Source organism: Salvelinus namaycush, chromosome 12, assembly GCF_016432855.1.
Source record: "Salvelinus namaycush isolate Seneca chromosome 12, SaNama_1.0, whole genome shotgun sequence".
NCBI lineage: Eukaryota > Metazoa > Chordata > Actinopteri > Salmoniformes > Salmonidae > Salvelinus > Salvelinus namaycush.
The window spans coordinates 23,992,339-24,007,906 of record NC_052318.1 but is presented as its reverse complement, the minus strand read 5'-3'; the positions used below and the strand labels follow the sequence as shown (position 1 = coordinate 24,007,906).

Below are 15,568 nucleotides of genomic sequence, written 5' to 3'. Positions count from 1 at the left end.
TAGGCATATTACCAAATAATTTACAGAGCTTTAAAAGTGCTAAGTATTCCATTTTTGAGACCGGATTAACAGAAAGCTATTCCAGTGACGTGGAATGATTGATCAATTAAGATGATAATTTTGCAATACCGAATAGTCAAGGAGGTAATACAGAGAATTCTGTAATATATTTACTTAATCAATGGTCGGGGTCTCTCTCTTCGGTACAGTCTATTGGTGCAGTCAGCTTTGTATCGCAGCACACGGTATGAAAGTGATCAAGCAAAGTGTAACAGGTCTGTCCATTTTTCAGAGGACATTTCCTAAAGTTCTGTTTCAGTCTAAGACTGTCAAGTCTTTGCCATGCCTACATTCTTCTCTCCCTCCTGCAAGACACGGTCCCGCCCGAACAGATCCTCCTCTGTTTTTAGTCTGTCTTCTTTTTTGACCGGTCTTTTCCCATTCTCCTGTCTGTCTTTTGGCTGAGTTTTAAACTGCCTTTCCAACTGCCAAGGAGCAGTTTTTATTAGGGTGGGTGTTACAATGGCCTCAGAGATCATGGGGAGTGACTAGAAAATGAGACATTTTTTCTAAAAGGCTATCACACCCTTATTATACATATGCAATTGTTGCCAAAGTGTGTGTCTTATATTCTAGAACACAATGATACCATAAATGTAATATGTAAGTAGCCTTGCACGAGCCGTTAGCGTGAGGCAGCTTGATGTACAAGTACACCCCCTGGACAGGACGCTAGTTTATTGCAGGGCCTTACCCCCAATCGATCTCCTTAATGCTGAGTGCCAAGCAGGGAATCTTCAGGTTCCATTTTATCAGTCTTTGGTATGACTCGGCCAGGGATGGAACTCACAACCTTACAATCTCAGGGCAGAGACTAACCACACGGCCACTGAGTTGGTGTCATATGTACTAACATGTATTGTGACAATATTACAATTACAGAATGGCAATACAAAAGTACACAAATGTATTACCAATATATTAATGTAATAAACTCAGCAACAACAAAAAAACGTCCCCTTTTCAGGAACCTGTCTTTCAGAAAATCCAAATAACTTCACAGATCTTCATTGTAAAGGGTTTAAACACTGTTTCCCATGCTTGTTCAATGAACCATAAACAAATAATGAACATGCACCTGTGGAATGGTCGTTAAGACACTAACAGCTTACAGACGGTAGGCAATTAAGGTCACAGTTATGAAAATTAGGACACTAAATAGGCCTTTCTACTGACTCTGAAAAACACCAAAAGAAAGACGCCCAGGGTCCCTGCTCATGTGCGTGAACGTGCCTTAGGCATGCTGCAAGGAGGCATGAGAACTGCAGATGTGGCCAGGGCAATAAATTGCAATGTCTGTACTGTGAGACACCTAAGACACTGCTACAGGGAGACAGGACAGACAGCTGATCGTCCTCGCAGTGGCAGACCATGTGTAACAACACCCGCACAGGATCAGTACATCCGAACATCACACCTGCGGGACAGGTGCAGGATGGCAACAACTGCCTGAGTTACACCAGGAACGCACAATCCCTCCATCAGTGCTCAAACTGTCCGCAATAGGCTGAGAGAGGCTGGACTGAGGGCTTGTAGGCCTGTTGTAAGGCAGGTCCTCACCAGACATCACCGGCAACAACGTCGCCTATGGGCACAAACCCACCGTCGCTGGACCAGACAGGACTGGCAAAAAGTGCTCTTCACTGACGAGTCACGGTTTTGTCTCACCAGGGATGATGGTAGGATTTGCGTTTATCGTTGAAGGAATGAGAGTTACACCGAGCCCTGCATTCTGGAGCGGGATCGATTTGGAGGTGGAGGGTCCGTCATGGTCTGGGGCGGTGTGTCACAGCATCATCGGACTGAGCTTGTTGTCATTGCAGACAATCTCAATGCTGTGCGTTACAGGGAAGACATCCTCCTCCCTCATGTGGTACCCTTCCTGCAGGCTCATCCTGACATGACCCTCCAGCATGACAATGCCACCAGCCATACTGCTCGTTCTGTGCGTGATTTCCTGCAAGACAGGAATGTCAGTGTTCTGCCATGGCCAGCAAAGAGCCCGGATCTCAATCCCATTGAGCACGTCTGGGACCTGTTGGATTAGAGGTGAGGGTTAGGGCCATTCCGCCCAGGAATGTCCGGGAACTTGCAGATGCCTTGGTGGAAGAGTGGGGTAACATCTCACAGCAAGAACTGGCAAATCTGGTGCAGTCCGTGAGGAGGAGATGCACTGCAATACTTAATGCAGCTGGTGGCCACACCAGATACTGACTTACTTTTGATTTTGACCCCCCCCCCCTTTGTTCAGGGACACATTATTCAATTTCTGTTAGTCACATGTCTGTGGAAATTGTTCCGTTTGTCTCAGTTGTTGAATCTTGTTATGTTCATACAAATATTTATATGTTAAGTTTGCGGAAAATAAACGCAATTGACAGTGAGAGGACGTTTCTTTTTTTGCTGAGTTTATGTCATAACTTAAAACGTATTTAAGAATAGGGATAAAGTCAATACTTTATTGTTTGTCTGTGTGTTACGAAAGTTCTTGTGAGAGGGAGTTGGGTGTTTTCCCACCCAATATCATGGGATATTGAACCAAGGAAACCATTGTTAGACACACAACATGACCTTGGTTGTGTCTTCTGAGGGGTCAGAGTTCAAACTTTTCCTTCAAGTGTGACTGCTTCCTTTTGTTTATAGATCGTTTATAGTGAACACTCGGTCAGCTATCTCGTAAGAGCAGAAACATCAGTCCCTCCCCTGATTCCTGAAAGGTTTACTCATGATATATGAAGGTTGGTTGACCTGTTGGGCAAAGACGGTCTGTGGGGGTGAACTTGGTGAGAGAGAGAGAGATCAGCCTGTCTTATGACAGTCACACCGTGGGATTATGTTCCTGTGACCCCTAGAGAGTTATAATACTTCCATACAATTGTGAGCTTAAATAACAACCTTGCAAGATACATTAATGTGAAGTATATAATATGTCTCTCCAGTATATGTTTGTGAGTACAGTTTATTAACAGTTTGTGCGGGGGCACTGAAGGCTGGAGTCCATTTTCCAGCTAGTTGCAGTCCTGTGGTGGGGGAGCGCATTAGATCCAACACATTGGCCTCGAACCACTTTACTGCCCTCGCCTCGGTGGCCATGTGTGGGCTGAAGGCTGAATCCTCCAGTTCATCTCTATGTTAACTATACTGAACAAAAATATAAACGCAACATGCAACAATTTCAAAGATTTTACTGAGTTACAGTTCATGAGGAAATCAGTTAATTGAAAAAAATTCTATGGATTTCAAATGACTGAGATTACAGATATGCATATTTTGGTCACAGATACCTTAAAAGCAATGGGCCTCACAATGGGACTCAGCATCTTATCACAGTATTTCTGTGCATTCAAATTGCCATTGATAAAATGCAATTGTGTTCGTTGTCCGTAGCTTATGCCTGCCCATACCATAACCCCCACGATGGGGCACTCTGTTGAATTCAGCAAACCGCTCGCCCACACGCCGCCATACACGTGGTTTGCGGTTGTGAGCCCGGTTGGAAGTACTGCCAAATTCTCAAAAATGACGTTGGAGGCGGCTTATGGTAGAGAAATTAACATTCAATTCTCTGGCAACAGCTTTGGTGGCCAATTGCATACTTGCTCAAAACTTGAGACATCCGTGGCATTGTGTTGTGTGACAAAACTGCACATTTTAGAGTGGCCTTTTAGTGTCCCCAGCACAAGGGGCACCTGTGTAATGATCAGGGCCGTTTAATCAGCTTCTTGATATGCCACACCTGTCAGGTGGATGGATTATCTTGGCAAAGGAGAAATGCTCACTAACAGGGGATGTGAACAAATTTGTGGGTATGGAACATTTATGGGATCTTTTATTTCAGCTCATGAAACATGGGACCAACACTTTACATGTTGCGTTTATATTTTTGTTCCGTGTATATTTAAAGAAGAAACTCAGGGCACACTGGTATTGTTTGTGGAGTATTCAAGAATACCTGTGTGCTGGAGTTTATTCTTTAAACAAGCCTTGGGCAAAAAGTAAGGTGCTTAACCTGACTAGTCAGTTGCACAAGTGAATACATTCAACCGAAATGTGTCTTCTACATTTAACCCAACCCCTCTAAATCAGAGAGGTGTGAGGGGGCTGCCTTAATCAACGTCCACGTCATCGGCGCCCGGGGAGCAGTTGTTGTTGAGGGTTAACCGCCTTGCTCATGGGCAGAAAGACAGATTTTTCCACCTTGCCGGCTTGGGGATTCGAACCAGTGACCTACGGCTGTGCAATGGCATAGCCTTGTTTTGCTTATTTAGCAGACAAGAAGCTCTTATTTCCCGAGCCCTTATCACAGTCAAGACACACCTATGTTATAGTAAAAAGAAACATGATGTAATATAACAGAATAAAAAATAACAATATTTTTCAAAAAGAAAAAAGGTTGCCAGTGATGCGCATCTCGTGCCTGGAACAGTTATTCTCAGTGTTCATTTGAAACAGGGCTCAATTTGGCAAGTTGTAAGACATATTTTTCAGGGTTACAAACCAAAATATGTCTTATTTTTGATATACAGATGTTCAATTTAGTTTATTCTGCATGTTCTTTGGAATTTTCTAAATTAATTAATAATTCCACATTGAACACTGCATGGTGATGAATTACAGCCACAAAGTTTGTTTGGTGAGTAGGCCTAGGCCTAGTAATTCTGATGAAATATGCTCTGTCTTTATCAAACTAATGTTTTTGCATATTTGCAGCGTGGAACCTGTCTATGTTTAGGGTTATAGCCTAGGCTAAGCAATTCTAAATGGCACTAGCAATTCGCAAAGTACACTACATGACCAAAAGTATGTGGACACCTGCTCGTGGAACATCTCATTCCAAAATCACGGCCATTAATATGGAGTTGGTCCCCCCTTTGCTGCTATAACAGCCTCCACTCTTCTGGGAAGGCTTTCCACTAGATGTTGGAACATTGCTGCAGGGACTTGCTTCCATTCAGCCACAAGAGCATTAATGAGGTCAGGCACTGATGTTGGGCGATTAGGACTGGCTCGAAGTTGGTGTTCCAATTCATCCCAAAGATGTTTGATAGAGTTGAGGTCAGGGCTTTGTGCAGGCCAGTCAAGTTCTTCCACACTGATCTCAACAAACCATTTCTGTATGGACCTTGCTTTGTGCACAGGGGCATTGTCATGCTGAAACAGGAAAGGGCCTTCCCCAAACTGTTGCCATAAAGTTGGATGCACAGAATTCTCTGGAATGTCATTGTATGCTGTAGCGTTAAGATTTCCCTTCACTGGAACTAAGGGGCCTAGCCCGAACCATGAAAAACAGCCCCAGACCATTATGCCTCCTCCACCAAACTTTACAGTGGGCACTATGCATTTGGGCAGGTAGCGTTCTCCTGGCATCCGCCAAACCCAGATTTGTCCATTGGACTGACAGATAGTGAAGCGTGATTCATCACTCTAGAGAACGCGTTACCACGGCTCCAGAGTCCAATGGTGGAAAACTGTACACCACTCCAGCCGACGCTTGGCATTGCACATGGTGATCTTAGGGTTATGTGCGGCTGCTTGGCCATGGAAACCCATTTCATGAAGCCCCCGACGAGCAGTTCTTGTGCTGATGTTGCTTCCAGAGGCAGTTTGGAACTCAATAGTGAGTGTTGCAACTGAGGACAGACGCTTTCTACGTGCTACGCACTTCAGCACTCGGCGGTCCCGCTCTGTGAGCTTGTGTGGCCTACCACTACCACACTGAGCCGTTGTTGCTCCTAGACGTTTCCACTTCACAACAACAGCACTTACAGTTGACCGGGGCAGCTCTAGCAGGGAAGATATTTGACGAACTGACTTGTTGGAATGGTGGCATCCTATTACGGTGCCACGTTGAAAGTCACTGAGCTCATTCTACTGCCAATGTTTGTTTATGGAGATTGCATGGCTGTGTGCTCAATTGTATACACCTGTCAGCAACAGGTGCGGCTGAAATAGCCGGATCCATTAATTTAAAGGGGTGTCCACATACTTTGGTATATATATTGTAGCTTAAGCGGAAATAGACGGGACGCATTTATTACAAAACTGCAGCTCGTTTTGGTGGAACATATTTTCCTACTTCAATCAACCAGTCCATTTTGAATTTGTGATAAAACTGTCAATTTGGCAAGGAATGTAGCTTGTGTATCCCATCGGTTTGATAAGTTTTAATAGGCCTAATGGGAGCTTGTGTGCGCACTCAGCACGCGTGTGTGGAGGGAGCAGTCGGAACACAATTGAGTGAATGAGACACTGAGGGGAAAGGGAATTTAGGGAGAAGAACGGTGTGATGCTTGGCTTGGTTTCTTTTTTGTTGTGCCCCGCAAATGCACATGTACAAATGGAACACTGGAGTCAAAGCCAATTAACCTTTTCTCAATAGGGGGTGCTGTTTTCACTTTGTAAAAATTTTGTTCCCAAATTAAACTGCCTCGTACTCAATTCTTGCTCGTACAATATGCATATTATTATTACTATTGGATAGAAAACACTCTCTAGTTTCTAAAACCGTTTGAATTATATCTGTGAGTAAAACAGAACTCAAGTTGGAGCAAACTTCATGTCAGGAAGTGAGAAATCTGAAATCAGGCAGTCTGTTCTAGGGTCAGTTTATTAATTTGCATGTGTTCTATTGGTCGACATGCACTGCATACGCCTTCCCCTAGATGTCAGCAAGTAGTGAGAATTTAAATGGAGTTGCTAGGCAGATCTGAGGCCATATAAAGGGTCTGGGTACGTGGGGTACACTCTTTTCAACATTCGCCATGACGCAAGACAGACCTCAGGATGGCGTTCTGGAAAGCTCCCGTTATAGGCCTTAGATATATCCGGCTCTGATTTTATTCGATATAGGTGTTAAAGACATCATAATGAAGTTATTTTAAACGGAGTTATATCAGTTTATATCAGTATATTGCGATTTTCGGATATTTCTTTGTGCTGCGTTATAGTGAGTTGGGCACGTCTTCGCCACATGGCTAATGTTTACTGCTAATTCCAAAGTTGAAGGCGACAATCTACAACCGAGCAACGATTCTTCTGGACAAAGGACAACTTGCCCAAGATTCTGATGGAAGCTCATCAAAAAGTAAGAACTATTTATGATGTTAATTCGTTGTTCTGTTGAAAAATGTGAAACTACTATTCCGCCATTAATTTCGGTGCGGTCTCGCTTTAACGCACGCTGTATGTCGTAGTAACGTTAATTTTAAAAATCTAACACAGCGGTTGCATTAAGAACTAATGTATCTTTCATTTGCTGTCCAACCTGTATTTTTTAGTCAAGTTTATGATTAGTTACTGATTAGATTAGGTGCCTCTCCCAAGATTTCTCCCGACATTTTGTTGGCAGCTTGGCTACTATTCTCATTGTATAACCACGATTTGTGCCGCTAAATATGCACATTTTCGAACAAACTCTATATGTATTGTGTAATATGATGTTATAGGACTGTCATCTGAAGAAGTTTGAGAAGGTTAGTGAAAAAATTAATATCTTTTGCTGGTTTATTCGTTATCGCTATTGTTGGCTTGAATCAATGCTGTTGTGTGGTTGGCTATTGTAGTAAGCTAATATAATGCTATATTGTGTTTTCGCTGTAAAACACTTAAAAAATCAGAAATATTGGCTGGATTCACAAGATCTTTCTTTCATTTGCTGTACGCTGTGTATTTTTCATAAATGTTTTATGATGAGTATTTAGGTAATTCACGTTGGTCTCTGTAGTTATTCTAGTTGCTTTGGTGAGAGTTGTGATGGTGGCTGCAATGTAAAACTATGATTTATACCTGAAATATGCACATTTTTCTAACAAAACATATGCTATACAATAAATATGTTATCAGACTGTCATCTGATGAAGTTGTTTCTTGGTTAGTGACTATTTATATCTTTATTTGGTCGAATTTGTGATAGCTACCTATGCAGGAAAAAAATGGTGGGGAAAAAAAGTTGTGTCTTTTGCTATCGTGGTTAGCTAATAGAAATACATATTGTGTCTTCCCTGTAAAACATTTTAAAAATCAGAAATGATGGCTGGATTCACAAGATGTGTATCTTTCATCTGGTGTCTTGGACTTGTGATTTAATTATATTTAGATGCTAGTATTTACTTGTGGCGCTATGCTAGGCTATGCTAGTCAGCTTTTTTACTGATGAGGGTGCTCCCGGATCCGGGATTGTGACCAAGTAGAAGTTTTAACGCCGTCTTCAAGACAAAATTTAACTTGCCTGTTCGGGCAATCACAAAACACATTCCACCAAATAGTTTTACAGTATTTGAAAAAAATGTGATCTCTGGTTAAAGATCGAACTTTGCCGTTTGCTCGAGTACTCATGCCCATCCCTAAACCTGACTAGCTTTGATTACTGTGTCAACAGGAACATTATAAAGGTGAGAGAAAGCCCAAAGATCATGGACTGCCTAGCTATATGCCTTATACTCAACACCACGTGGTATCTTTTGTAATGAAATCTTTTTGAAAAAGGCCCTGCAGTGAAAACGTCCAACAATAAAAAATATTTTGGATCAACTTTTGCACAAGCCTTCCTCTTTCTAATTTATCTCTTTTATCATGAGAAGCCAAGCATTCAGGTAAGACTGACTAATTATGATATCTTTTGAACAGGTAGGTTGCTCATGCCTAGAATGCTTTATGTAACCAGAAGGTACAGTATATTAGTAGGCTTTATGTAAAGATTACATTGAGAATAGTTTGATGGGTGAGAATGCTATCAAGTGCTTGTCAAATTGTGAATGAGAGACTGATAAAGTGTGTGCAACCTGCGCAACAAACAGAGCACTTTCATTATACTTTTTTCAAATCATCATTAGAGTCGCATCATGCAGCCTTAGAATGTATGTGAAATCAAAACATATAGCTTAAGGTTTGTATTACAACTAAAGTTGCATTAATAAATTATGCATATAGGAAGGCCAGTTTCAAATGATCACTTTGTTAACCACTAACACAGAATAGCCTCATGTGCCGCACTCCCTCAGAAATCGTTTGGGGAAAATATCCTTTCTATTTTATTCAGCTATGTTCAACTGTATTCTTCTCACTATAAAATAATGCCACAGGAATTATAATCAAATCTTGTCTGCAGAATATGCTATTCTGTTCTTCTGAAATAGGCTACATTTTCTTCATATCATAACGCTTCTTTAGACCTGCTTAAAATAAATAATGGCTTTATTGCGATGGTGTAGGCTATATTACATGGATTTATTACTTTTAAAATAATGTAGATATTCCAAAGGTCCGCATCATTGGCTTGTAGGCTATGCGTGGAAGCCTGGAGATGCTAAACGTGAGTTAATTAACGGTAAATTACAGTGAGACCGGCAGTTATTTGCATGACAGTTACCAGCTGACAAAATGTTATGGCCGCCACAGCCCTAGGTACATACAGTGCAGTCGGGAAGTATTCAGACCCCTTGACTTTTGCCACATTTTGTTATGTTACAGACTTATTCTAAAATTGATTAAAAAACAATCCTCGGGCCTCCCGGGTGGCGCAGTGGTCTAGTGCACTGCATCGCAGTGCTAGCTGCGCCACCAGAGTCTCTGGGTTCGCGCCCAGGCTCTGTCGCAGCCGGCCGCGACCGGGAGGTCCGTGGGGCGACGCACAATTGGCATAGCGTCGTCCGGGTTAGGGAGGGTTTGACCGGTAGGGATATCCTTGTCTCATCGTGCTCCAGCGACTCCTGTGGCGGGCCGGGCGCAGTGCGCGCTAACCAAGGGGGCCAGGTACACGGTGTTTCCTCCGACACATTGGTGCGGCTGGCTTCCGGGTTGGAGGCGCGCTGTGTTAAGAAGCAGTGCGGCTTGGTTGGGTTGTGCTTCGGAGGACGCATGGCTTTCGACCTTTGTCTCTCCCGAGCCCGTACGGGAGTTGTAGCGATGAGACAAGATAGTAATTACTAGCGATTGGATACCACGAAAATTGGGGAGAAAAGGGGGTAAAAAAAAAAAAAATTTAAAACTATAAAAAAAATAATAAAAAATCCTCAAATCTACACACAATACCTCATAATGACAAAGCAGAGCAGGTCTTTAGAAATGTTTGCAAATGTATTACAAAATAAACAGACCCTCAGACCCTTTACTCAGTACTTTGTTGAAGCACCTTTGGCAGCGATTACAGCCTTGAGTCTTCTTGGGTATGACGCTACAAGCTTGGCACACCTGTACTTGGGGAGTTTATCCCATTCTACTCTGCAGATCCTCCCAAGCTCTGTCAGATTGGACGGGGAGCATCGCTGCACTGCTATTTTCAGGTCTCTCCAGAGATGTTCGATCGGGTTCAAGTCCGGGCCACTCAAGGACATTCAGAGACTTGTTCCGAAGCCACTCCTGCGTTGTCTTGGCTGTGTGCTTAGGGTTGTTGTCCTGTTGGAAGGTGAAACTTCGCCCCAGTCTGAGGTCCTGAGCGCTCTGGAGCGGGTTCTCTTTGTACTTTGCTTCGTTCATCTTTCCCTCAATCCATGCTTCACCGTAGGGATGGTGCCAGGTTTCCTCCAGACGTGATGCTTGGCATTCAGGCCAGAGTTCAATCTCGGTTTCATCACACAAGAGAATCTTGTTTCTGTTTTTTATTTTTTATAAATGTGCAAAAAAAAAATGTACAACTTCTTTTCACTTTGTTGTTATGGGGTATTGTGTGTAGATTGATGAGGGGTAAAAAAATATTTTATCAATTTTAGAAAAAGGCTGTAATGTAACAAAAGGGGAAGGAAAAGGGGAAGGAATCTGACTACTTTCCAAATGCACTGTATATGAGTTTACCTGTAGGTTGTTCAGTGGGTCCATCTTCATGACTGGCCCAATGGTGTTGAGAGGCAGGGAAACTTCAATACTCTGGCTGGGCATCAGTGGAGTGTGGATGGGCAGAGGGGTGGTGGGGATCACTCCGAAACTAGACAGAAAGACAATACCATTTTTTTTATATATTTTTTTAAATGTTAACATTTATTTAAAGCTGCAATATGTAACTTTTTGGGCTACCTGACCAAATTCACATAGAAATGTGTGTTTATAGATCTATCATTCTAATTGAAAGCAAGTCTAAGAAGTGGTAGGTCTGTTCTGTGTGCGCTATATTTCTATGCTTCCCATTCTTAAGTTTTGTTTTGGAGTCTTTTACTTTCGGTTTTGTACACCAGCTGAAAATACAATATTTTTGGTTATGGAAAATATATTATACAGTGGTTTAGATGGTACAATGATTCTCTACACTCCCCTTGCTTGTTTTGCCACAAACTGAAATTAGGCAAACTATTTCAATTTTAGCAACCAGGAAACGGCGGAGCGATTTCTGCATTGTGAATCTTTAACTAGGCAAGTCAATTAAGAACAAATTATTATTTACAATGACGGCCTACCAAGAGGGAAAAGTCCTCCTGTGGGGACGGGGGCTAGAATAACAAATTTAAAAGTAGGAGACAACATACCGGTTCATACACATTTTGTCAGATGGAATTTCATGACTTTTAACCACATTTCCATGACCAGCAATTGGTGGCGTCTCTATGTACGTATAAAATATATGCGTAGTGTGGTATCGACACTGGGAGGATGCTCTCTGATCCCATGTACCATCTCCTGTCATTGAGCAATGCACTTAACCCCCCACAAAGTAGAACACCTGCTAGGCAACTGTATGAAAAACATGTGGTCAGCCCTCAGTGTGGAGAGCTACTGGGTGTTCAGGCTCTTGATCAAGCCCTTTAATAAGGTCTGGTTGAGCAGTTCATTTCTAAACTGTGATTTGTTAGAGGGGGACAGGAATAAAAACCTGCACAACCATTAGTTCTCCTGGAGGATTGACCACCCTTGATGTAAAACATTGCAACATTACAACCAAATAAGTTTGATCCCTTTTGAAATAATTTGCTCATTCAATATATCAAAGATCAAATGGCTATGGTAGGATACAAATCTTTGTTTTTTATTCAGCTGACGCAAGCCCACAAATATTCAGGAAATGTAACTTTCTAGTTTAGTCATATTTATTGTGACTACCTTAGCCTCCAAAGGTAACACTTCTGACTATTATCTATTGTGTTAGAATGTCCCATACATTGGATTCTCAAATCAACTGGAAGTATCTATAAAACAAGTTTTGAAGCCACATAATCCAAAAGAAAGGCTACATTTAAATTAATGTTCACGATTCACATGATTCAAATCACTGCGATTGAACCGAATTCCAACTAATACAATGGTGAAGTGAATCGTTCGTTTTGCCAAAAATAATCAATTCAATGAATCACATGAATTGATCCAAAAAATAATAAAAATAATTGTATGACCTTAACCGCGAATGTCGGTTGAAAGTTTTCTGGAACATACGAAAACATTAATACATGTCAATAATAGCTAAACAGTTAACTACAGGGTACAATATACATAGCCTTCGGAAAGTATTCAGACCCTTCACCTTTTCCACATTTGTTACGTTACAGCCTTATTCTAAAATGGAATTTATTTTTTTATCCTCAGCAATCTACACACAATACCCCATAAGGAAAGCAAAAACAGGTTTTTTGAAATTTTTACAAATGTATTAAAAATAAAGAACTGAAATACCTTATTTACATAAGTATTTAGACCCTTTGCTATGAGACTCGAAATTGAGCTCAGGTGCATCCTGTTTCCATTGATCATACTTGAGATGTTTCTTCAACTTAATTGTTCACCTGTGGAAAATTAAATTGATTGGACATGATTTGGAAAGGCACACACCTGTCTATATAAGGTCCCACAGTTGACAGTGCATGTCAGAGCAAAAACCAAGCCATGAGGTTGATGGAATTGTCCGTAGAGCTCCGAGACAGGATTGTGTCGAGGCACAGATCTGGGGAAGGGTACCAACATTTTTTGCAGCATTGAAGGTCCCCAAGAACACAGTGGCCTCCATCATTCTTAAATGGAAGAAGTTTGGAACCGATAGTTACCGGAGTTGTAACTCCAGTTCTATGTGTGGAACTGGAGTTACCATAGGGGAGCTCTGCTCCTAGTGGTTTATCCCGCTGCCTAGGCAGCGAATAGCCTGAGAAAAAATGATGCACACACCCGCAGCCAATGGGAGCACAGGTGTCCCTATATAAGGGGACGCTTCCCCTCACTCAGCCTCCCGAAAATTATCTTCGGCAGGGCCTTAAGTCCTATGAGGCTCCGCTCCACTCATTGAACTGGAGTTACAACTCCGGTAACTATCGTTCTATATCGTGGAGCTCCGCCCCATAGGGGAGCTATACTCCTAGTGGTTTAAGGCGGAGTGCAACGCTCAAATGTACTCCATGCCGAGCCCAACTCTTCCCACATAGTGATAAGGTCGGGCCCAGCTATGGCTTCGACCAAGACCTTCAGTACTGTAACACAGTGTGTCACAATATACTGTGGCCTCGATACAATCCGTCACACCTAGTCTGAAGGCAAAGCCAGAGACTAGTAGGCAGATAACCAGAATATGATCCATACTAATCTGAACCTGCAGATAGATGGTCCTCACTATTCTGATATAATCACCGATCAACAATGGAATGACACATAGTGTCACTCTACATTGTGTATTCGGTAATCCATCACACTCAATCAATGGATTCCAAAGATTGATGGGTAGACCTCAAGATTGCTATTTTTACCTATGTAATACTAGTTACACAAGCTATTTCCCCCACCCCTCCGCTTCAACACAGTCATAGAATAGTGGGCAGGTCAAATACACGACTTCTACAATACTGAACCCTCAGCAAGGAGTCACGTCACATAATCACTCTTACCTGATGGAAACCAGTCCATTAGTCCTGCATTCCCCCCTTGAGTATGTGCATCAACATGTTCTCTACTGTACTGATATTAATCAGACAGGATTCAAGACCTATATGTCTCTCTCATAAGAAAAGTGACAAGGACCTGAAAGGAACCATGCCCCTCATTCCTGCATCCATTTTTCTTAACTCAAGTCCTTCTCTCAGTACAGACTGAACCAGAACATTCAAAGACATATCAAGCAAATAGAAGTGGATTAAAGGAGACGGTGTTGACCAAGACACAGCTGCACAAATATCCTCAACTCCTGTTCCTCTGAAGAGAGCAGTAGAGGCCGCTACTCCCCGAGTGGAGTCGGCTTTCACCCCCTGAGGCAATGGGCGCCCTACAGCCTCATATGCCGTCTCAATGCCTACACACAGCCAATGAGACAGGCGCTGTTTGGATAGCGTTCCACCGAGTGTATTCGCACCGTGACACAAACAGCTGAGGTCCTGACCTAATCGATGCCGTACGCTCCACGTAACACGCCAAAGCGCGTACTGGGCACAGGCAATGCAGCCTTTCCTCTCTCCTCTCCTCTCCCCATGGGGAGGGGGAGAAAAAGCCCAGAGCTCTACGATCTGTATGAACTCTTAATAACCTTAGGTATAAAAGCCGGGTTAGGACGTAACACCGCTCTGCTAAAGTTGCCTTTAATGGCAAGGCAGTCGGGTCTTGTCGAAAGAGCACACAAGTCACTGACACGCTTAGCAGTAGTCAGAGCGAGCAAAAGCGGCATCTTTAAAGACAGCATTTTGAGGAGGATTTGATTCAATGGCTCGAACGATGAATCACACAACGCGTTGACTACCAAAGTTAAATCCCACTGGGGCAGCGTGGTTCTAGGCCTAGGCCTCCGCATTCCCGATAGAAACCGTTTCACTAGGGGATGGTTAAAGGCAGTGTCTCTGCCAAAACCCTCATGACAGGCAAAAATCGCCACAGCAAACACTTTAATAGTGGTCGCCGCTGAGCGCTGCTTTTCAAACAAGTACTGCAGAAACGAGAGAACACTCAACCTGACAGCACACGGGGTCCACATTTTCTGTGACACACCATTGTGAAAACATGTTCCATTTACTGGCATACACCCTGGAAGTGGAACTGGCACGCGAGCCCTGTATGGTTGCGATCACAGACAACCCACGGCGCTCTAACCTGTCCCTCTCAGGAGCCAAGCCATCAGAGGTTTGCCCCCCCGCCTGTGACAACGCTCCCCACTGATATGGAATGGGCCAAGGTGGTGACACCAACATTTGGGTCATCTCTGCAAACCATGCAGCCCCTGGGCGATTGAGAGCTATCAATATGATTGACAGCCGCCTGATCTCACCCGAGCTAATAGTGGGAGAATCTGTGAACTGGAATGTAAGCGGACACTATGCCCATTGGGGTTTTCCAATCGTCCAGATTCGTTTTGAGCAAAAGGGGAATCACCAACAATCGGGTCTAATCGTAGTTGGGGAAACCTTTGCTGTATCCTGCGCATGTGCAGTAGTCCCAGCGGAACCACGGAGTGGGCAGACGACATGAGACCCAAAAGCGTCATGACCGAATGCGCCGTCACCGTGTAATTCGGACGAAACCTTCGAAGGGCTAGCAAAAGGGCGGCCTGTCGAGGTTCCGAAATTCAAGCCTTCATAGTCACAGTGTCTAGCTGTATTCCCAGGTAGACAATCCAATGACTGGG

The 15,568-nt window shown here is 43.1% G+C and overlaps 1 protein-coding gene across 3 annotated transcripts in view; it reads right to left on the bottom strand.

Annotated features, from left to right (window-relative positions):
* ap2b1 (adaptor related protein complex 2 subunit beta 1) overlaps nucleotides 1-15,568 on the bottom strand; it is a 127,157-nt gene that overhangs the window by 14,963 nt on the left and 96,626 nt on the right. For all 3 annotated transcript variants that reach the window (XM_039005366.1, XM_039005365.1, XM_039005367.1), the window contains one exon: nucleotides 10,849-10,978. In XM_039005366.1, the coding sequence (XP_038861294.1) occupies nucleotides 10,849-10,978 (130 nt within the window). The remainder of the gene's footprint in view (nucleotides 1-10,848; nucleotides 10,979-15,568) is intronic.